At 24.6% G+C, this 25,427-nt stretch overlaps 2 protein-coding genes across 2 annotated transcripts in view; one reads left to right on the forward strand and one right to left on the reverse strand.

Moving 5' to 3' along the window:
* Positions 1–904: 904 nt before the first annotated feature.
* On the reverse strand, positions 905–23,804 carry LOC126897299 (DC-STAMP domain-containing protein 2-like). The gene is made up of 15 exons (XM_050670815.1): positions 23,531–23,804; positions 8,182–8,324; positions 7,840–7,975; positions 5,153–5,303; positions 4,701–4,860; positions 4,243–4,364; positions 4,013–4,154; positions 3,739–3,952; positions 3,522–3,675; positions 2,889–3,057; positions 2,665–2,829; positions 1,890–2,139; positions 1,548–1,775; positions 1,300–1,457; positions 905–1,238 (listed from the first exon to the last, which is right to left on the reverse strand). The coding sequence occupies exons 2-15, from the start codon at positions 8,267–8,269 to the stop codon at positions 1,096–1,098; spliced, it is 2,280 nt and encodes a 759-aa protein (XP_050526772.1). The 5' UTR covers positions 8,270–8,324; positions 23,531–23,804; the 3' UTR covers positions 905–1,095.
* LOC126898114 (dynein axonemal heavy chain 8-like) overlaps positions 19,355–25,427 on the forward strand; it is a 55,074-nt gene continuing 49,001 nt past the window's right edge. The window contains exon 1 of the mRNA XM_050672062.1: positions 19,355–19,802. Coding sequence (XP_050528019.1) covers positions 19,355–19,802 — 448 coding nt within the window. The remainder of the gene's footprint in view (positions 19,803–25,427) is intronic.

Here is a 25,427-nt window from a genome sequence, read left to right on the forward strand (position 1 = left end):
CCGTACCCGCTATTTATATACTACTTATTATATTCGTTTTATCGGCTTTATCAATGAAATAATATGTAACACACGTCATGAGAGTCAATAGTAGAATGAAGCATTGCTCCAAAATAATATTAGACGGCCANAAGTGAAGAGATAGTAGGAAGACTGACTCAACAACGACACCAGTCATTCGCGCACTTTTTATAAACTTAACAAGCTTAAAAACGTAAAAAACGGTTAATTATTTCCAGAGGAAACAAGAAGCGAACACAGAGCTATAATTGACCATAATTTGTGTTGTATTATTACATATACGCCCGTACTTTCTGTAAAGATGAACAGAAGGGTAATTGAAAAACAAATACTAACAAAATTAACTCCCTAGGTGTAAGACTAGATATTTAAGACTAACATTCGTAATTTAAGAACCTTATTTGTAAATATTCCAAAATGCATTGACCTAAGTATATAATATAGAATTAAAATGATATGTAGAATAGTTCTTCGACAGTGGGATGTTCGTAAAATTCAATATTTTATTGTATTCTGGAAATAAAGTGAATTATAGAATATTTTGTAATAATTCACTGTGTCATTATTGAATTTAATTTTATCTGTGTATGTTCAGTTATCCTTTCCAGATAGCTTTTAATGAAGTGTTTTTTCTTAGTTTTAAATTCTAGTACTTTTGTGAGTATGAACTATTGTACTGTGGAGCATACGAAAATAGAAGACATTTCTCAACAACTTTTTTAGGAATCAACCATCGATAAAAACAATAGCAAATAATTATTTTTTTCTGATATAATATCTGATATAAGAACTCAACCCAACCTAATATTTATAAAATATTTTTCATTGTTTGGGACGGACAGTATCATTATTAAGTATAAAGTAAAAAATAAACATTCTTTTTAATACAAAATGATAAAGAATTCTATAAAACTTATTATTAACTACTGTAGGACTGAAAAAATAGGGTTGTGTTTTATTTAATTAAAAAAAAAAAAGAAAATTATAGAACTTATTTATATATTTGTAAATATTTTAATTGATAATAACTATATTAGTTAATACTTGAACTATAACTATAGACTTTTTAAATACTTAGACTAAGTATTCTTGTCTAGAGCTATTTTTACTGTACAAAATCATTGATACGCAATTTAACGGAGCATTAACATAATTTGGATTATTTTCATATGAATTGGATTCAGTACTACTTGTGTGAATCGAATCATCACTAGAACCTTTTAATTTAATTAACAATTAAATTTAAAAAGGCATTAAAATTTAAATAATTAAATATACTTTCATCGTCACCCTCATCTCCTGAATCTCCTCTATGATGAAGTAAAGACTTTTTACTTAAGCTATACGAAACAATTTGATTTTTCACTTTCCAAAAATTCTTTTTTCTTCTAGAAAAATTACCAACTATTAAGTTTTGTTTTTCATCTGAACTATCTCTAGAAATTATGTTGGTACATACATTTTTAATTTTTTTAATAAACTATATGTATTAGTAATTATGTAGAACTTTAAAATAAAATGCATACTTTTCTTCACTGATATCTGTCATGTCTCCATAATCTATAGGTTTTTTACATAACGTACAACGATTATCTATATCAGCAAAGCATTTGTGGCAATATATGCCTTTACATCCTTCGTTGAAACATTTTATCATATTGCCTGTTTTAAAATCATTACCTTTAGCCTTATAACCACACAAAAGGCAAACGTATTGTTTATTTCGACGCCATATATGTTCAAAAAAGGGAAATCTTATAACAACAAGAAAGATATTTCACTAAAAGCTTACTCGCCACAAATAAAAAATACATGGTTTTATTATTAGTTAGTTAGTTAGTATATTGGTGATATTGTATTATACTGACTTTGAATACATATAATCTAAACACGATGGATTTGTAGAATTATTTACGGTTTCACTCAATCCGAATTTTCTTCGCAAAAATCGTCGAGCAAATGTAACAAAGCTGATTCTTCTGCGAAGCACACGATTATGAAGCCATACTGCTCTAGTCATGGCAATGTCAGGATGATAATAACCCATTACGTAAGATCGAAATCGTAAACCATACGGTTGAATGAGAGCTAAGAACCAAAGCAAAAGTAAAACAACACCTTTAAATCAATAATATTATTTAATTAATTTTAAAAATATTATATATTTTTATTATAAGTTTTTTTAATAATGAAAAAAAAATTATTTCACATCAAATTGTTTTACACTTATAAATAACATTGGTTAAAGAGGCAATAAGCAAACTCCTTGAAAAATTCAATGATTAGCAATTAAGGAAGCTGAAAAATAACCACTTTTGCTCGGACTTAATCGGAGGCATAAGAGAAGTGCAGTCATATGTTAATATGACGACTAAAGCTATTAACACGTTTAATCTAAAACACTTCTGTATAAATTTAAGAATACCAGAAAAAATTGAACGGAAACAGTGCTTCTTGAATTGAAAGGTAAAAATAGTACATCATAATAGCAATTTTGTATACAATTTTGTAATTGCTATAAAATTTAATAAAAAGAAATGAGGACTAACTAAAATAGTTCGCATAAGTTAATTTTGATAGGCGTGGAATGTGTTTCACTTGTATTATGAACAAGAGAAAATTACACAAATCTTTAGCTCTTACAAATTTGCCGGTAACGATAAAAATCAGGTGTCAAAGGATTAGGTAAACATTTCATTGTATCCATATCCATTTTATCAGCAATTGGTCGAAAAGTATGTATAATAGTTTTGTACAAGTCTGCCAATATTCCATCACCTTCAATATTTACATCAAGCACGCTAGGGGCTACATTTTTCATTATGAGTTGATAATTTTTATAATGTTAAAAGTTGTAAAAGTCGTACAATCTAATTGAGAAGAAATTCTACCATATTTCCTAACTGTAATAAGAATCCAGTAAAGGCTATAATCAACAGCCATTTGAACACATATTTTAAACGTAGTCAGTAACAATACAGCTAATGATTTAAATAGCATTTTCCTCTCTTTAGGTATTAATCTTATGGACATTCTCTAAATAAAAAATTATACATTATGCTATTTATTTAGAAAAATATATATTTAGAATCAACCACTTTTCGAAAACAAATTTGTTTTTAAAAAATTTCAGATTATATACGCTACAAATGAATTTTGTGGACAACTGAATGGAGGATTAAAAATAAAAAATTTAATCAACAAAATTGAAACCAATACTTATAAAATTAAGTCTAAAACTCATTTGTTTTATGATTCATCAAAATACAATTTAATTTCCTCTTATAATTCAAAGATAACTAAAACAATTTTTTTCGGAAACTGTGAGTAAATAATTATCAAATTTGGAACACATGTGTATTTGACTTAGGTGTTTATCATTTAAATGAAAAGTAGTTATTTCATAACTAAAAACTTCCAATATAACGAAAATTTTAATTTTAATTTATTAATTCTTAATTAAAAATTTGTAAAAATTATTGAATTGCTATTTGATTTACCTCTATATATCTATTTTTTTCAAATCTAGTTAATGGCATGATAGTTGGTTGTTCGAGAATATATTTTCTTTCGTCCAATTCGTAAAGTTCTTCAGTGAGATATTTATTATCAAACGAATCAGAGGTTAAAAATTTATGTCTGTATAGTAAAGTTCTTAAACCAATTTATAGTTGTTTAATTTTTTTATTTATTTAGATTAACTTTAAAAAAACATACTTAAAAATTATGTATAAGAAAAAAAATGAAAAAATTGTTCCAGCTAAATCAAATAAGAATACAGCATTTTCTATTCTATTTTTAAATTCTGTAATAACTCCTCGAATAACGTCACTAGACATTTTACTAGGTGTCGAATCAAATGCAAAAGAGTGTTTAAACTCAACAGAAACGTAAAACATGTTTTTCATGTGCCGTACATAACTTTTTAAACCTAAATAAGTTAAATATTACGTAAGAAATAATAATAACATTATTATTTTTTTTTACAAACTAGCTCGTATTGCACCAAATATTGATTCATTAATAAACTCAAAAAATTCGCACAAACTATCAAGAAATTTTACACTGTAGCAAACATGAGATATAACAAATGATATAGAACACATCCAGTTAAATGCTGATGGAACAGAAACCTAAAGATCAATGTTTAATCAATGCCAAAATGATTTTTTTAGCAAACCATTTTTATGAAATAACAAACAAAATGCTTGTTGTTTATACTTTACAGTCCTCAAGGGCATTATCAAATACTTTGGTACATCTCTGAAAAGGAGTTCCTATTTTTTTGTTACACATATTCATAACGCTATATAACCATTCATATGCCAATTTAATAGTTCGAACTATAAAATATAAAACAATGTTAAAATTTTAGATATGTTTTTCATTATTGATGTCAATTTTAATCTAAATCGTATTTTTAATGTAATTGAAAATATAAATGTATAATAGCAATCGTAATTTTTATTAAAAGAAAACATGTAAAAGTCAACAAATTTTTAATTACTAGACAATGTTTTGTGTTAATAAATTAATTAACATTGGTAGTGCAGTATACTTTATTTTTAATAATCACTCGTGAAATAAATGATGGAATAGAAATTTTACATGCTAATTACTAAATATTTTAGTATAAACTTTTATTAAAAATAAAATTCTTAATGCTGTGATAATCTAACCTATTCCGCCTACAGTAGTTTTGACTGCTAACATTCCTTTTTTTAATTTTTCTATCATTACAGCAAGTTCTAATTTTATTTTTAGTATTGATGTTCGAATAGCTAATAGAGGCTTCTTAATTATTTGTTGAATATGCCGAATGACTGATTTTATCTCGTCCTACAAAATTTAAAGAGTTGCTTTATTATCACTTGTATACTTTTTTCATCTAGTAAAATGTACAATACATGATTAACATAAATCATTTTCTAAAAGAATATTTAATTTTTTCTAAGAAACATTATTAAAAATATTAAATATTGTTTGAAACCACAAAAAAATTATAAATAAATTTTAAATTGTTTTATGCAAGTTTGCTAGATTTCTACACAGTCTCACGTCATAATTAAATTTATATGAAGCTATTTAAATTAAAAATCATATGATTTATTTAAAATATATATTTACAAACTTGTAAACATGTGAGCGATTCTGATAATACTCCTGTATTGTGTAGAGTATTTTTTGATGGTCCGGATATTGACAAATAGAACACATAAAATATAAGTGCATACCGACCCCTGTCTGAGAAAAGTTGTGGTAACACCATGAAGAAAACACATCTAAAAGTTAAATTGTAATAATAAATGTTGTCAAAATTGACAAATCTGTTTTTGTTACGATTACCGCCGGCCATTCACCCAAAGATTTAACAATACCTTTTTAATATTATATTAGTTTCACCTGTATGTATGTATGCTTGTAACTCTCCACGCGCTACGTGTTATTATCTTGCATTCACCCCACCCCGTTCACCATACCACGACAACACTATTACTGTAAAATTTTATTTTTGGTTTTCGCACCCATTATTTATATATATGCGTACATATATGCGTACATAGCGTCAATATTATATATAAATAAAATCAAATTATTATTGTTTATTATTAAATATAAACATTGAAAGATTCAAATTTTTTTGAGTTAATATACATGTATAATACATAACGGATTACAAATACAGGTAGCTAATTGGTTTTTTATGACGATATTAGCAAGCATATAGCCTTTATTATCAATGATAATAAGATACATTGTTTTGAGTTTATAAACACACTAAATGGCAATACAGAAATGCTACAGNAGCAAGCATATAGCCTTTATTATCAATGATAATAAGATACATTGTTTTGAGTTTATAAACACACTAAATGGCAATACAGAAATTATATCTATAGTGATAATTGACAATAAACACTCTGTGACTGTAACAGCTATATAATAAAAAATTAAAAAGTAAAAAATAAATATAGTTTAAAAAAACTGAAAAACACGCTTTTAAAGCATATCGAACTAAAAAATTTAAAATAAGCTTAAAATAATAATGAACGAAAAATATGAGTATTATTGTGAAAAAAGCGTGGGGGGTTGTGCCATATTTTTCGTATATTGAGCGCCCGACGCTTTTTTCACAATAATACTAGTATTTTTCGTTCATTATTGTTTTAAGCTTATTTTAAAAATTATTTTTAACTTTTTAGTTCGATATGTTTTAAAAGCGTGTTTTTCAGTTTTTTTTAACTATATTTATTTGGTATTAATATCAAGCTATATTAATAATATAATAAATTATACATTCGTTTCAACTAGGCGGGCGTCTCCGTACTTAATTAATAATGCACACAAACAAATTTTATATATTTATACAAACAAAAGTAAATCGATCCAACCTGCTAATTGTTCACTTCAATTCGTGTTTGACTCGAAAACGCTATCAAATGTTCGGTAGGTCGCTACAATTCGATATTGCCTAAATTATTCTAAATGGCCGTTGGAACTCGCATCAGCTCGCTAATTATACGCTAATTCTCAACAGAGTGAAACAAAACCATAATTTCAAAACCGCAATATTAGACAGTCGAACAATCTATATTTTCGATCACCGATATTTTTAGTTGTAAAACAAAAAGAATTATAATAGGCAATAAAACACAAAGACCGCACTTAATTTATGCTATGTAACGGATCACCGCAAAAAGGATGAACAACTGGTTTTTAGGAGGCGGCGTCACTACTCGACGTCGCAACTGGTTGGTAGTGGAAAACGGCTGATAAGAACCAGTTGTCTCCATCACATCTTATCGCCTGGCTCGAGCAGTTTTTATATTTGTATTTGATCAAAATCATATTAAGTTTATTCACATTTTTCCTATATACACAAGTAAAAGTGCCTTATAATTTATGTTAAATAACGCCATTATTATAAATTGATCATTTTGTAAACTATTTTGTTGCAATAGAATGTCCTATAACATTAATAGGCCTAATTGAGTCTGTATGTTAATAAATAAGTATTTGGAATATTTTAGATTAATGCACCCTTACGTATATTTTGATTTTGTGCAGACCCTTCACAGAATATTTTTCAAAATAATTTTCAGAGAATCTTAGAATTTTACACTCCTACCCAAGGCCTAGAACCATTTCAATGACATTTTAATTCTAACGTTATAACTACCAAAAATGATTGGAATCGTAAAACGCAAAAAACACATATAATGAATAAAGACAAACAACATATAAATTCAAATGAAATAAAACAAAACATTAAACATAACTAAAAATAAAATTAAATAGAAAACGAATTTTTATTGATAAATAATTATAACTTTTAAGATGCAATTAATTTGATGAAAATATAACTACGAGCAAGACAATGTTTATCATCATAAAAACTCTGTGATGGAAATTATCACATGTGAGAGCAGTGTCGGGTTAATTCTTTTTAAGGTAAAAAAATTATCAACAACGTTTGAATTATTTAAAACGTATAACGCAATAAAATTGTTAACATTTTAACTGTCATAAAGTAAAAAATAATAATTTCTATTATAGCCCTACTCCTACCTTATGTTTGTATATTTTGATGTTTATATTTAAAATAATACTGTTACATCTATTAACACATTTTTAAATTCATTTTTCGTATAACCCACCTTTCTTCATACGTGTATCTATTAAATAATTGTTTCTAGATATTTCTAAACACTTTTCCTTTTTATTCCTTTTTTAATTCGTGTCTTATTTAAAATTTATTTTTTGAACTTTGTAAAAATTTCTAAAAAAAGATAAACAATTGATTATATGAAACAATACCTGCACACGGTAGAGAAAGCTAATCCAATTGATAATAAGATTCCAATGAAAGAACTCAATATTGTTGCTTTTGTGTATGAGTAATTTAATTGCAAAAGAAAAACTAAGAATATTACTTTGGTCAACAAAATTCCACCTATATTTGTATTAACAATATATGATTAATATTGCATAAAGTACAGTTGATAAAGAAAAAATATCATTTAAACTTTAGTTATAAAATAAGTTAAAAATTAAATTGATTGAGTTAATGATTTCAGTTCAAAAATGTATTTACTCACATTTATTAATCAATAAAAAATTAAAAAAGTTTGCTAAGTAAAATCTAATTAAAAATTTTACTCATAAATCCAATTGTTGATTTTACAACAAAGTTAAGAAATGTTCCATCTGTTTGTAACTTTTTAATCATAATGAAAAGTTTAAACATTTTGTTCTCCTTTTTGATTTCACATATTTTTTCAAACCATATACACCACACCAAACTGAAAAATATCCCAGTTAATATTTTTCATTTTCTGATGTGTTAAAACATACTTTAGAAAAACATTAATGAAACGGTCTAAAAAGAATATTTTTGATTTTTTACCCTTTAACTTATCTAATGCATATTTTTTTCGTCTTAAATAACTATTAAAAATAAATTTTAAAAATAAAACTCGCAGATAACGTATTAAGAAAAACATTGCTGAAATTAGCAAAGAAGAGTGGGGTTCTACTAAGTAAATTACAAATTAAATTACTACACAAACTAAAATTGTTAAGTTTTTAAATCTTCTATATAAAAATATTAATTTATAATATTTTTAATATGAATTATTATATCCATTAGCTACTTAATGATATATATTGTTTAAAAGTATAGCAACGAATACGTATATAAATTAGAACAAAATTATGTTTACTTAAGTACTTTACAAGTTTGTTAATCAATAAATAAAAAATAATAATAATTATAATAATAATGACTATGTTTCTGTTAAATCTTGTAAAAAAAACTGTTTCAATTACAATAGAAATAAAATTAAATGAAAATTCATCAAGTATTTGTATGTTTCACAATGGAAGCTTTGTGATACTTTTATAATGTAAAGAAGATTTTTTAGGTTTCGTAAAACTTGTACAAAAAGAAGACAAGTACAGTATTATATGATAATAGAATTGTTTTCATTAATTAATTGTTAATTTATTATGTGATAGTCAAAATTGTGTTAAAAATACTTCTTTTGTAAAATTTAAATTTAAATAGTATAGTTAAAAATATTAATTTAATTAATTAATTAATTAATTAAATTAAAATAATAATTATAAACATATCAATAATAAAAATATTGTTTAATTAATAAGAAACATTTATAATAACTAATTTAGTAGTATTCATCTATTATGGCTCATCAACTTAATTCAACGAACCTTTTAAATAATAAAAATGAAAAATTGCTTAAAACCATTCAAAGCCAAATTAAAAGTCTTGAATATGAGCCTAAATATTTTTCAAGTTCTAAAAAGAATTTAGAATTTCACAAAGAGGACACTACTTTCATAAAAACAACTAAACTATTAATCCAACAAAAAAGAATATCAGAAGAGGATCATAAATTAATTGTTCACAAATTTCGGAGTATTGAAAAATTTATGAAAGAATGTTATGAAAAACATACATTCTAGGTATTGTCAAATTTAAAATTTCATTATTAACTTATTTATTTGGCTTTATTATATAGGGAAAATATACAATCAACTAAAATTAAAATTTTTAAAGACAAAACCAAACTATTGAGTTTTAAAGCAAATAAAAAACCGTAAACAGTACTACAGTTAAGAATTTATAGAAGATATAAATAACAAAATCAACTATGGGTTAGGTAGAACTATTTGTAGATAAAACATAATTAATTATAAATGAAAAGTTAACTATACTGTTTTTTAAATTCCAATTTAATATTCTTATAAATGTAGTAATACAAAACACCTTGTATTTTTGATCACTTAGATTCCTGGAAATTATAATGCATGGTAATGATTTGATATTTATATGATAATTATTTTTTTTTGTCTATTATATTTTTGTTATATTGCATACATTTTTAAATTTAATTTTAGTATACATTGATGTATTATGATTTTAGAACTGCATTAGTTACTCAAAATAACTTAACATTCTATGCTTTAGTTCAGTGTTGATATTTTTAATTATAGTCCAACTTCATGTTTTTTAACTATTTATTTACTACCTCTAAATTCACTACAACCTTTTCTAAAAAACAATAAAAAAGTTGTCAGATTGTTTACTTTAATAAATGTACTAACTTAAAATGAGTCAGTCGAGATTACTTCAAAATTAGTGGTATCAAGTGTAAGGTTTGTTTTTAATAGGAGATTTGACCACAACAATGGAAAACATATAAATAAATGCTTTAATTCCTAGTAGTCAAAATTACGCGAGTAAACTACATTACAAGAAATTATGTACGCGTTTGTTTTGGGAAACAACGGGTAAAGAGTTTTTCAAAAGACTAAAAGAATGCCATTGGGATTACTAAGAAAGTTCTATCCATTACAAATTATAAAACTAATTCTTGTGTTGTACATTTATCCAGTTTTTATTTTTTGTTTATGATTTCTAAACATTGACTTGTATATACATAGTTAAGTAGGGTATTAGTATTTAAGAATGAGTAATCTGAATTGTCCGTGGAAGACTATGTTCGCAAAGATATTATTTTATTGTATTTTTAAAATGTGGATTATAGAATATTCTGTAATCACTATTGAGGTTAACCTATATGTGTGTTTTTCTGTTATCTTGCCAAAGTTTAGTTAAGTGTTTCATTCTTGTTTTAAATACAAGACATTTTATGTGTTCTGTCGTGTTGTAGAGCATACTGTAATATAGTCTATTATTAATAAAGCTGGAAGTAAAACATTTTTGTAATATTTGGATTAATTGTAATTTCCTGATCTATTGTTACTAGACCAGGAAATAAATATTTGTAAACATTTTTGAAAATGATTGTATTATTAATTTTGTATTCATAAAAAGAAGAAAAACAAAATATTTTAGAATATAAGATGAAATGGAATAAATTGTAAAGGATAGAGTACCTCGGGAGCACCGTGGGTTATCTCTTTTTGTGTTATACGTGTTTGACATAAGTCTTTTTTTTTTTTATGCATTGATTTATAGTACTTTAAGCGTATCTTTGTTTTATACGTTTCATATTGTTTACTATAAGTTAAGGCACAAGAAGTGTCTCTTTATAATACAACTAGGTCTCTAAACAACACGTCTTTGGTAGTAATCTAAAGAGTAATTTGTGCTGGTAATAGTCGAGTACCCTTGGTCTTATTACTCTTTTGGGTTACGGCTGACAGTCGATGAGTATACCCCTTAGTAGTGTTATAAGAGAAAAGTTTTATAGTTGAAGCACCTTAAAGACTTTAAGAAAAGGTTTATAGTGGAGTCAGTTAGGACCTAAAGGACTCCATTCATTTGTAAAACTAATAAGTGATACGACAGTACAAAATAGTCAAGGAGATTTTTTTGGATATTCAGAATGACGGAAATTATTAAAAGGTTAGATAGGCGTACGACAAAACCTCTAAATAAAAGTACGTACAGAATTTATGAGCTTTTTACAAAATTATCCTACGTTTCTCTAATCTATGTTTTTCTTAATACGTTTAATTTTGCAGGGGTGGCTCATAAAATAGTAATTAAATAAATAATAATTGTGCACTCAAAATTCAAATTCAAAGTCCTCAAATTATAGTTATTACAAATTATTTATAGTTAATTATTTATTCTAATAACTAAATATGAGGTCATTTTAATATAGTCTATTATCTTTATAACTGGTAGTATAAATTTTATTTAATATTATAATATTCGGTTGAATTGTAATATAATTGTAATTTCTTGGTATATTATTATTAAATCAGAAAGTAAATATTTTTGAGAATGGTTGTATTATTAACTTTGTAATAGATTTTGTAGTAAATCGTTGAGAATGTATAACTTTGATATTAGTATAGTATAAGTTTTTAACACAGTAGTAAGAAATTTTTAAATTTTAAAGTAAAATAATAGTCTTATATAAAGAAAAAATTCAGGGTAAGCAAAATTAATAATGGTGGGAAAAATAATATATGAAGGGAAACAAACAAAGTAATGGGCGATTTGACGTTTTGGCTAAAAAAAGTCTAGTTACGGGTCAGGGCTAAATTAGTGCGTGAAACTTTGTATTTTGAATGGCTTAATTTATATTGTATTACATTGTTATATTGTAATTGGATTTTGTGTTTATTACGTTTCGTAAATAAAAAATAACTATTCAAAAACCTGCACTTGGTGTAAATATTTTATATCCACCATGTTATTAAAATTATGTGTGTGTGTATGCGGCTAGAATTAAAGTTGATCCTTTAGTCGATCTTAACAATTAGTGTGCGTGCTGGCTAGTTTTTGGTCTTATCCGTCTTTTAGTAAGTATAGTGAAAAGGTAGTTGTGTTGGTAACTGTTAATTTAATAAGCATGCAAAAATAGCCGTAATGCGACAATGATTGATAAAAGTGTGTTTATGTTATACTTATATTCTAAAATATATTCTCCTATAAAATGAGACGTACCAAATTTAGTTATTTATCTGTTTAATTTTTTCCAGTAGTATCTTTTCTAAGCATTTTGTCTTTCGTGATACAAAGTGAACTATTGAGTAAACAAAAGTATGTTATTTAATGTAAACGATTGGTTTATTATATCTATACATATAAAAAGCATTGGCCTTGAAACATCAAATATATATTACCTACTAACACTAGTAGTTGAATTTTTTTTTTTAACGATAATAGTTTTTTCAAGATTTTTACTCTATGAAACAATATATGAAATTTACTTATTTAAAAGGCAGTGTCTTCAATCAAATATAGTTTGTGTTTTTTAATGTAATAAATGAGTTAATAATAAAAAAATGAATTAATATATTTTGTATGTTTGATATTTTTTATTTTTATATGATACAAATTGATAACAAAAATGTTGGTTGTCCTGACAAATAATAAAAATTTCCATCAATGTAATATAGTATTAGTTTCATAATTTTTATAGAGATAATAATTGTGTTTATTTCTTTTAACATCATGTTGGAAGAGACTAATGAAATTTCATCTGATTACAATTTAAATCCTGACGAGAGATATTATGAGAATCTTTCATGGAGAGACGAATATTCTTTCGAAATTGATAGTCATGAAGGTTTTGATGAATCACCGCAAGAAGGGTGGTCAATAGAATCAGTTATGAATTCAATAAAAAATTGCGAAGAACAAAAAGGAAAAACTCTAGAAATAAAAAGTAATGTAGACATCCAGCCAGAATTGGACGATGAACAAGAGAATGTTGAACAATTAGAACGAAAGGAAGCAATTAGACATACAAAAGAATTAAAACTCTACCGGATTAAACTGATGCGGCGCCAAGAAAACGGATGGAAAAAACTAATTGAAATGTACAAAAACCACACGGTAAAACACAGTTCAGACATTTCCTTCCTTTGAATTTTATGAAGGTTATACCATTATTAGATTAAATGTAATAGAAAGATGTAACTTTTCATCACATTAATGTTACAGTTACTGATGATTATAGATAAATAACTCCATATTTTAATATGATCATAAAATGTGAATAGGTTAGCTATGATATGTCTGAGATTGATGGTACTGAGGAGGAAGTTGAAAAACAATATCAAAGTATGTTAAATGAATTTAAAATAAAAAAAGAAGAAGCATTAGATAAAATACAAAAATTAATGTTATCTGTGAAAAATATCAAATGCTTAATAGAAACTAGAAAAAATGAATGTGAAATTCTGAGGTCAGACCATAATGAATTAGAACTAAAAACTTGCGTTGGAATGATCCATTCAAAGACTGGAAAACTTTTAAATTTTAATGTAATTATTTAATATTAAAATTACATAAAATTTATGAGGCATTGAGTAAATAATAGTCACAACAATAAATTGCCATTTTTCTTGATAAATTTAGCATTACTTTATTTAAAATAATTGAATTTGGAAACATTTCAATTACAATGATATAGGGAAATTTTATTAAAACTCATAGATTTAAATAATATTATAATAATAAGTATATACTTTTTGAAATTAAATTAAATTCTAATTAAAATATGTCATTTTACTGTTATAACTGTTTGATTTTGAACAGGATGTTACACAAATTTACAATGTTTATCGAAATAAAATTGATGAACTTTCCAAATACCGTTTGGCATACATTATTCAAAAAAATAAGTGTAAAGATGTACTAGCTGATATTGATAATCTAGGGGTTGATGAATATTTAAGAAAATATGAAACATTGGATTCACTCAACAAGGATTATGAGAACAAAATTGATGATAAGTGAGATTACAATTTGTACATTTAAATTTACAAGTCACTAATTACATACTAATTAATTTTTCATAAGTCAATTAAGATTCTAATAAATTTAAAACAAGCTATATATTTTTACGGATTTATAAAATATTAAAAATTGAAAAATTAGCATTTTTAAATTTCAATATTTTGATTTAACTTCACAAACATTTTAAAATGTGAATTTTAAATAGAAGTAGAAGTTGATGAGTTTTTTGTAGATTTATCCAATATTATTAAAAGAATTCAAATTTACCATTGTAAAACAAAATTTTATCTTAATTTCATTGTACATATAATTTTATTAAAGGTTAAATGAAATAGCTAAGTACCGAAATCGGACTGTCTCAACAATACAGAGAGTAACACATATTTATCAAAAATCAGTTGCTTTAGAAGAAGATATAAAATTACAAAAAAATATTTTAAAAGAACTTGATGATAACTTGAATAATGTAGGTTAATCTAAAATAATTCAATTAAGTGATTTCTTCCAATTACGAGTGATTAAAACTAATTGATTTAATTAGTGACGTCCTTGAATGGGTGATATACATTAATGTATAATAAGAATCGAATGTCTATTATATTATTATTAAATATATATCTATATATTTAGTAATGGATTCTATAATTTTTATTTTCATGACGTAATATATAATTTATTTCTTTTAATTATTATTTGATACACAGTACCATTTCAATAAAATTGTATATTATATCTTAAAGTTAATCTAATACAAAATCGTTTTTTTACTTTCTTGTCATAAAATAGTAAAATTATTTCGAAAAAAGGTCAAGACACAAAGCAATGCTATTAGAAGACAGAGAGAAATTGAAAGACGACGAATGCTTAAAGCTCGTCGAGGAATGGGTTTAGCCGCTTTTCCAGATTTGCATGCGAAGTACAAAAAAGATTTAGAGCTCGAAGAGTCTTTAACACAGTGGCTAGCTGAATTAAAAGGTTCAGCTCTTGGAATACAAAAAAATGATAAAAATAAATTCGGAAATAATAGTTTTGAATGTAAAGATATATGTTCCTTTAGTAATACAATCGAAGCAAAAACAGAATTTGAGAAGAGTTATAAATCGAAAGCATATAATGATAAAACAGTTAAAAAAGAAGTAATGTTCGACGAGTACAAGACTTGGCAATCATTTTTGAATAATTGCTAATAATTTATAAAAAATTGTACAATAAATTACATATGATAGACAGTACGATATTTTTTTTTAATATATATATTTGAATATCTATATTTGAGTAACTAATCTATAATAAATAACCTACACAATATAATATTTTTATAATATTCATGTAAAATTGTGGGAATTCAATAACGTAAAACGCATAACAAAGTGATACCATTTTTGGCGGTCATTGTCAGCCGAAATTCCTAAAAATCATTAAAAATAAAATGTCTAAGCAACACAATGGACACAGATTTCCCTAGCTATCTGTTAATGGACACTCTTGACAGTCGAACATATTCGAACTTATACACTACACTATTAAATAAGTTAATTATTAAACAAATCAAAATTTAAACATAATAATGAAAAATGCATTTTAAGCTATATAATCTTTACTATACTTATAATAGAAACTTTGGAAAAAATATGCCAGTCGACTGGAAATCGAACGCAATTCTCTCGCTATCCCGATGAAACCTTTTGTACTAAGCTACTCGACAACCATGTTAATCTCTGATTAAAACTTCCGATTCTCCTAAGTAGTTAATACACTAATTTTTGTTATTATTTTTTTAATTTTATCTTTTAATCCATATTATTTTATGGTCTTACTACTAATAACAATTTACAAAGTCTATCTTTATTTTAAGGTACAAACCAACATTTATTTTCTATTTGAATATTTTTTTAATAAATAATTCTTTGGTGGACCCCATTCTCCTTTAATGTGAATAAATCAAAGAGATTATAAACATTATGATTTTATAGATAGCTAATATTTACTTTAAGATTCAATCATTATACACATCAGTTGGGGTTTTTAACTAGTAAATATAATAGAGTATAGTTATACTAAGTAACCAATAAATTTCATGTGTACAATATTCTATGTAAAGGTGTAGTTTTAAATTTTTCGCTGTCACGAATTTATGTACCTATAATTAATAACAAAAATGGCTCAAGTAGATAATAATTACATTAGATTTTGATTTAATGAAGAAGCCGAAGGTTTTGAGTTGGTCAGGCATTGCTTTGACTAATTGACCCAATCAACTATGGCAATTTTATTGTGTGAATGGTCAGTATCGTCAGATTAATAACAAAAGTAATGGTGGTAGTTTACATTAAAAAGTTAAGAAGCAAAAACAAAAAACAGAAAAACTAGTTAATCATCAAAACTAGGCAAGTTAAATTCGAGATGAGCCCCTTGTGCTTGTGGACTCCAGGGCGTTCACCCTTCTTAATCCAGACCTGGTTACTAATAGTAACTGTTTACTAGTTGTAATACTCTAAAGCTAAGGTTGGACTACTGGTCTTTTAGTCAGTCTTAACGGTTAGTCTGCAAAGTAGCTAGTTTTTGGGCTTAACTGTCTTTTAGTGGGTATAGTAAAAAGGTAGTGGTGCCTGTGGCTAATGAGGAAACACCCTTTAGTCTGCTACTTTTGAGCTAGACCGTGCTGACGGGTATAATACTAACCATTTAGTGGTTCACCAACTAGAAGGATTGGGACTGGCCAGTTTATCTAACAAGAGGACTTAAGAAGAGCAAAAACGATGAGTTTGACGTTTAAAGTGTTAATTTAATTTGTGTATTTATTATTGCATCTATGTTTCGGCACTACCAACGTAGGACAGTTCTTAAAATAATGATGTGTAGAAATTAAAGCCAAAATATCAAAAGAAACCTTTTAAAAATAGATACTGATGTGAATTTGAGTGTAATATTATTAAATAATTAATTTTAGTATTATTATGTATTTTTAAATTATTGTAATTTACTGCTAAAATTTTACCTAGTTACTAGTTTCTATATGTTTTACTGTATTACTCAAAGCAATCTGTATAGCAGGCAAAATGTTTTTTTTATTTAAAACACAACGAATTGATTTACCAGTTTTTGTTAAATATTCAAAAAAGTATTTAAATAGACTTTTCTGCATTTTCTGAAAGGTAACAAATTTATTAAAACAGAAAAAAGTTATGATAACAAGGAAGAAATTAATTATTGTTTTATGTTTATACTGAATATAATATTACATAATACTGATGAATAATATAAGTTTTATTTTATAGTTAAAATAAAAAAACTTACGTATATATCATTTTCACGTTAATTTATTAAAATTATCAAATATGCCATTTATAATTCTAATGGTGCTTGAAACTGCTAGTTTGGTTTCAAAAAATCTTGTAAGGAAATTAAAAGCTCAGTGTCTGAAAAGTGATTGTCCATTCAATATTTTAACACGACGTGAAGCTTTATTAATAAAATCAAATATTGGCGGAACTTTGCTCGATATTATAGCTCAGTATTTGCGTGAAATTGAATTAAAAAATAAAAATAACTCTACTACAAACTTTATAGTTCTTATAGGTTTTCACGATCCATATCAAATCGAACCATTAATTACCGAAAATGAAATTTTTGTATTTGCTATAGTATTAGTGTCTGAAACTGAATCAAATTTTGAGAATCATTTGATAAAATGGAAAAGTAAAATACCATTATTTCATTATTTTTGGCCAGATGGTGGTATCACAGCAATAATTGATGACTTTGATATACTTTTTCGGAGTTATCAATCGCATATTAAAAGTTTAATCAGCTTGCCATCTACCAAAGACTTCCAGAGCGATTCGACGAAAACTTATTATTCTATTTTAGACGAATTTTCAGAAAATGCTATAACTATTGAAGTTATTTTAGACGCTATCCTAGAAGACTTATGTGGTTCGCTTAACAACAGAAATTTTTTATTCAGCACTGAACGATGGATGCCAACAATAGTAGAGGACGGTGATTTGATATTGGAGATGGCTATTCAAGATTCTCGATTTGTATCTTGTGTCGAACGAACTACACGAATTGCTTTATCTTATGTTTCTAGTTTTTGGCCAGCATTACCCTCAAAGACTGACAGTAGATTACTTGCTTGTTTGGTACAACAATTATACGATTCTTTAACTGAATCAAATATTTTATCTAGCTTGTCTCTTGAACAGTTTTCAATGTGTATAAATATTAAATTTTTAGCAACAATAGATTGGCATAGATTATCAAAACTCGAACCAAGTAGCCAAATTAAAATAAATGAAATTTTTCCAAAAGAATACCAAGGAATAATAAAAAAATTCTTAGCTTTGGATTATCTACTATACATATTTGACGAAAACGATGATACTGCTGAACATCCAGTATTTCAAAATACTCATATAGAATACTTAGAATCGTATACATTAGCTCAACGAATAGTCAAATATTCATTAGAATATATTAATTTTGACGTAAAATACTCAGCATTAACAGATACTTTAATTTTTTGTTTTTTCGATGAAAAACCAGACAAATTTGTTGAATATACTTATGATTTTCAACTAACTGGCCCAAAAAGTTTCCAAGAATATGCTTATAAAGTACTTTACGCAATCAAGTACGTGTTGCAACAACTTTATAGTTGAAATGAAAATTTAATATTTCAATTTATTAACTAATTAGTAAACTGAAAAGTTACCTTTAGTCACACCTAAAGATAAGTTTTTATAACTTTTATAAAAATAATCATTAATTAAAATTATTGACATAATGTAATTGTAGTTAAATTTAATACAGAAAAATATTTTATCAATGAATTTCAGAAATACTGAACAATTTAATGATATCATTAAACGATTTTATTGCAACTCAAATTACTCTAATATAATTGGAACGACTAAATATTACATAACGGCTAACGGAGAGTACAAGACTTCAATGGAGGTGTATAGACTTTATGGAAATTGTTTTGATCATTATGAACAAAGACATATTTTTAAAATAGTATGTCCCAAATATTGGGTGAGTACACATCGCTTGAACAATCCAATTTCCATTGAGATTAATATGGGTTTCAACAATGGTACATTATTATCAGCAAAATGGATTAAATATCAATTTGATGTGGTTATTTGTTTAGAAGACGGCTTGATTATTGAATATGACCAAGAAAATAGATCTTTAATACAGAAAAGACATGATCATATAACTTTATATTTTTCAGATGGGAATATTTTAGGAGATTTAGGTGGCAATTTACACGTTAAATTTGAAGTAAGAGGCCTTTCTATTGTGTTAGATCAAATAAATGGCATAACTGCAGTTTGGAATGACTGCGGACTATTTTCACTAAGGTCAAATGATAACGAAGTAATTCTTAACTTAGATAATCCTGTAATGTTAAAAAATGAGGACAATTCTATTGAATGGTTTATATATGGAAAGCCCAGTCAACTTGGGATAGTATTTGAGATGAATATAGAAAACGAAAAAAACATATGCGTGTTTAACGATGGTACCTCAACATTTAATTATGAAAAAGAAGACGTCAACAAAATATTTAAAAGAACTAAGTAAGATATGTAAAATAAGTAATATATAACTTATTTTTTTAGGCTAAATAAAAAGTTAGATATAAATAATTAAGTTAAACAAAAATAATTGAAGTACTTAGGATTTAAAAATATCAAAGTATTATTAGTATAAAAAATTCAATTGTTCTCAACTTTTTGATTTTATAGTAATTCAATGAAATATTTGCCTACAAAGTATGTATTTTGTCGAAGAAATTTATCAGGGTATGAACTCTTCAATGATACAGAAGTGCGGAAATTAATAACTGAGTATGATCAAAGCCAAAACTTAATTAACGACCGATTTTTCTGCTTACAAAGATTTATCGCCAAAACAAATATACTATGCGTAAAAACACTAACAAGAGGCTTTTTTAGTTCATTAATAGCAACTGCTATAAACTGCGCAATTAAAGTATATCTTGAAAAATTGAAAAAATTTGGCAGTGAGATGAAAAAATAAGGAAGTTAAGTGAAAAATGACTATTGTTAATCAATTTGGAATTAAGGTGTCACAATTCAATAAATATTAGATAAAAACATATATGCTTATTGATATCAATTATATATTATTGAGAAAGAATGAAAATCAAATAATATAAATTATCAAAAATTAGCTATCTTGTAATATTAATTAAATCAAATAATAAAATAAAAATATTAAATAAGAATGTTTTTATTTGAAAACATAAAAATTGTATAAACTTAATAGTATTTTTTCTAATAAAAAAGTAATAAATTATCATTATTTTCCTGGAAAATGGGTGGCTTATACAGAATATTCAGTAAATATGGAAACTGGTAAATTTTTACAAACAATAAGAAATATAGAAATCTGTTTCCTTATTTACTGAACACTAAATAACTCTAGTTATGCCCCTTTATACACTGTAAAGATAAAACAAAAATGTAAAATGGAGGTTAATCATTTTTTTCATGATATAGTTATTAGTTATATTACAATTCGTGATGTATTATTACTATAACTAAGTTATAATAATAATAAATAAAATAGTATAAAGTACAATTATGTATTAATAATTAAGATAACCTTGTGGTTAATACTCCCTAAGTTAAAATTTCTTTTTTGAAATATGTCCCTCCTTTCATGCTGACAAAGGTTTCTTTGCTAAATTATAATCCTATGATATCTGATTAAAAAATTCAATTTTCACAATTAATAAACTTGTGTGATTTAATTTTATATAATATTTAACCATTCTTTTTTTTTTTTTGATTTATTACAAAATATTATATGGTATATAAAACAATATTTTTATTAATTTATGCCAAAAATGATTGTATTGTATAAGTCCATTTTAAACACACTTTTGATAAGTGTGTTTTTATTAAATTGTATTTTATTTTTTAATAAATAATTAGGTAATACAAAAATAAAAGTGCATCAGATACATTAAGTTGTTATAATACTTTAAATATTTAATACTCAACAACTTCAAAATGCATTGGCTTACATTTATCAACAATTATTATGACATTTTATTCAAAGCATTTCATGAATTATTACATCAAGTGTTTTAAAATTACAGAGTCGTTGCTCAATATAAAGTACAGAATTTATACTTTTCAGTAAATAATGGCGACATGACTTTCTGTACATGTAAACCAATAAACTCTGCTTTATATTTATAATGCGCGTATTAGAGCCATGCCTTTCTGTACATGGTATCTACATACAGCCCGCCTGAAAAATTTGAATATCTCAACACTTTTTCATTTACATTCTGCATGTCATACAATTACTGATATGAAGTATATCTTTTTTATCAAAATATTTTAACTATTGATATTCTATGTTAGTACATTTAAAAATTGTTTGAAATGCCATGCTATGCATTATGAAGTACATTATATTATTATTTTTTAATACATAATAATAACTTGTTGTATCTGAGCAATAAAAAATGTATACATAAAATTATGTTTATCTTTTTATAAAATACCAATAATTTTTTAATATTTAAATTTTGTTTATTAAATGTGAAAACAACAAAACACTATTTTAACTAGTTAAACAATATTTGTTTAAAACTCATGTATTACATAACGTAACATTATATATTAAAAGTTGTGTAAATAGGTCAAGTAGGTACAATAAGTTATTTTTACAAACTATACTATTTTACGAAATATTATAATGTCAATATCAAAGTTTTTATGTAGTTAAATAATTTTAATCAAAATATTTATAAACACGTAATAATTAGAAATTAGATTAAATTAAAAGACTGTTTACTAAGTAAATAAACAGAAGTATTATTAAAGAACATCATTTTCCTATAATAGATAAGAGATATTTTTATCTTTCTCGAAAGTATCTATTCTAAATATATTAAAATTGAAATATTTTAGAAAAAATTTTCGACAAATCTAAGAGATCTTTAAATATATACCGTTAATTATTTTTTAAATAACATATAACAAAAATAGACCTATATATAATGAAAATAGTCCTTAGTGTAAATGCAAACTTAATGATAACATATTTGTTTAATTATTATTGTAATTTTCTTTTAACAATAATTTTTCATATATGAAAAAATAAGTTATTATTATCAAAGGGTTATTATGAATAACCCTTTGTTATGTTAGGTTAACATAAAAGATTTATTTATAACTATTAAATTCTAACAAAGCTCAAAATAAAATTTTATAAAACTAAATAATTTTTCTAGTTGATTTAATTTTGAATAATGTATAACAAATGATTGTATCAATAATTAATTTTTGACATCATTTTTAAAAAATACTATAGCATGACCACAATTATTATCTTAAATAAAGTGAATTAAAAACCTTGAAACTTATTAAATTTCTGCTACACCAATAATTTAAAAAAAAAAATTATTTTATTTTTGATATAGTTATGGGTAATGACTTATATAAATATTATCTATGATATAATACTGGTAAATTATTTACGTAAAATTATCAACGTATTTTAATTTTTTATATATATGTATTATATTTATTTATATCTAATGTAAAAAAATCGAGACAATACAATTACAGTATAAAAATATTTTGCAAATAACGAAAAGAGTTTATTTAACCAAAAATTAAACAGTTTTAATTATTTCTTCATTTTGTAATCAATAAATTTTTGACTACTCTACTATTAATTTTATTACGAAATAAAATGAGAGAAAGGTTATCCTATAATTATAAAGTATATTTTAATGGAAAGTACAAAAAACGTTAAAAAATCATAAGGATATGTTGGCAAAATCCGTAGGAGTGCAAAACAAAAAATAAATATTTAAATACAGAATAATATAATCAAATCACTAGGATCATTAATACATCATTACATACAATTTTCAAATTTAAAAGTTCAACATTTTTTAATTTAATGACTACTTTCAGAATTAAATCGATTTTTTAAATAAGGAATAAATATCATTTAAATGTATAAAAAAAGTATTAATTAAGAAAATTATGTTATAAACGATAGAATATTTATTATAAAACTAAAATATACACAGTGCAGGAATATCAAGGCGCCTAATACAACAATTATTTTTAGTTGTATTTCAGTAGTTGCTTTAGTTAAATAGTCCGTAAAATTTAATACTAACGTTATGTTAGTTATAAAAAGTGATTTTTAACAATTTATTTGAAATTAATAATTAACATTTTAGTAACTTACCAGTTAAATATTTTGACTTTAAATCCTTCATCCAAAACACAAAAAACATAATTAATTATTGCAATAAAAATTTACTCGTCATACAACAATCTGTAGTTTGATTGTGCAGAGCGAGCAAACCGTTAGATACTTGTTGTTAAGACATCGTTTAATAAATGAAGCATTGTACGGAACGTTGGTTATGTTGGTAGGTCGATTTTAGAGTTTTTTTTTTTTAAAAAGGCTAACGTAAGGAAAAATTGTAGTATGTAATATTATAATACGCTGAACAAAATAACACGAACAAATGACTCTGTTTGTATAAAGCCATTATATGTCTGTATTACTTAGTCATTATTCGGTGAAATATTTAATTTTGAATAAATTAAAAATTCTAATTGTTATATAAACATAAATCTTTATTATTTGTATAACAAATAAAGTACAGATAAAATAAATAAGCTATTTAAATTGTGCAATAATGTTTTCTATTATTAAAGGTTTTATTAGTATTTTGTTTTAAATATAAGAAAAAATTATTTTTAAAATTAATGGTTTCCTTAATCTACTACGGAATGTCACGTAGGAGTTGGTTTCTAAGAAATATTTATAATAGTCCTACTTAGCGCGTTTGGTTGGAATAAATAATTTTTGATAAAAAGAAAGGAATCACGTTGTGGGCTAAAGATATATTGATATGTTTAAAATATTAAAAATATATTATTAAAAGTGATAGTAATGATTAAACATTTAATTAATTATAATAATATAAATTTCGTACTATCTCAATTGATTTAAATCATACAAATGGGTGAACATAAACACTATACAGATATTCTACCATGTTCTGATATTTTTAATCTTTTGATCCAGCTAATATTTTGCCTTACTTTTTTTTTAAAACAAATTTAGGTTTGGACTATGGTAAAAGCATATTTTTTATTTGTCTCTAATAATAATTAAAAATTTATATATCCAATAGTTATATTAACTATTATATTAATCGATTGTATTACGATTATATTAATCGTATTAAAAATAATATTTTCAATAAAATAAAATATTTTACAAAAATAAATTATATTTTACATCATTTTAAATGACCATAAAAGATTGTAAATATTGTCATAGTTTTGTTTATGTTAATTTTTTTTAACAGATAGCAAAATACTTGAAAAACATATTTATTTTAAGCACTCATAATTTTGTTTTTAACCACCTTTTCATAGGTTTATTAAATTTTAAAAAATGATTTTTTTATATAAATGTTATATTTCTATTTTAATTTTTTAAAAATACTTTCGTCGTTCTTAAAATAAATAAATTTTCCATTATGTTCAATGGGTTAAAAAATATCAATAAAATTTTTATCTTATTAAAATATATATTTAAATTATGATATTAATTAACATCGTAATTTATGTCATAATTAATATCAAATGCTTAATTTATATTTGATGGTAATAATGATTTAAATCAAAAAGTAAATAAGTGAATTAAAATTTTTGGTTTTCAGAAATTTTATGGGTGGAGTAAATTATATATGGCATAAATACATATAATCGTTGAGAAGTACTGTTTACGTAAAGTGAAGGTTCCATTAAAAAATAAAACACTACAAATTATTTAAATTACACAACTGACCACGCCGTTATTTTATAAATTTATTAAATAATATAAAAATAAAATTTGTTTTATAAGATTTATCAGTATCCTTGACATTTTAGATAGCTACATATAAAATTGTATAGTATCGACTAATTTTTAATTTTTATTATTTAGGTTTTTTTTTTTGTAAAAAAATATTTTTATATCTGTTAATACTATTAATCTTACGATTAAAATGGATAATTGTGACACAAAGTATGAATTACAAAAATTTATTTATTTTATAAACAATATATCAACATCGTCTTTA

This window comes from Daktulosphaira vitifoliae, unplaced genomic scaffold, assembly GCF_025091365.1.
Source record: "Daktulosphaira vitifoliae isolate Bord-2020 unplaced genomic scaffold, ASM2509136v1 Scaffold_2, whole genome shotgun sequence".
Taxonomy (NCBI): Eukaryota; Metazoa; Arthropoda; class Insecta; order Hemiptera; family Phylloxeridae; genus Daktulosphaira; species Daktulosphaira vitifoliae.

What these genes read in the sequence shown, in the direction of transcription:
- LOC126897299 (XM_050670815.1), bottom strand. Translation starts at nt 8,269, where the DNA reads ATGTTTAAACTTTTCATTATGATTAAAAAGTTACAAACAGATGGAACA. An exon ending in GCTTTCTCTACCGTGTGCAG is followed by an intron (nt 5,304 to 7,839) that starts GTATTGTTTCAT and finishes TTTAACTTTTAG; the next exon opens with ATGTGTTTTCTTCATGGTGT. An exon ending in ATTTGGTGCAATACGAGCTA is followed by an intron (nt 3,953 to 4,012) that starts GTTTGTAAAAAA and finishes TAACTTATTTAG; the next exon opens with GTTTAAAAAGTTATGTACGG.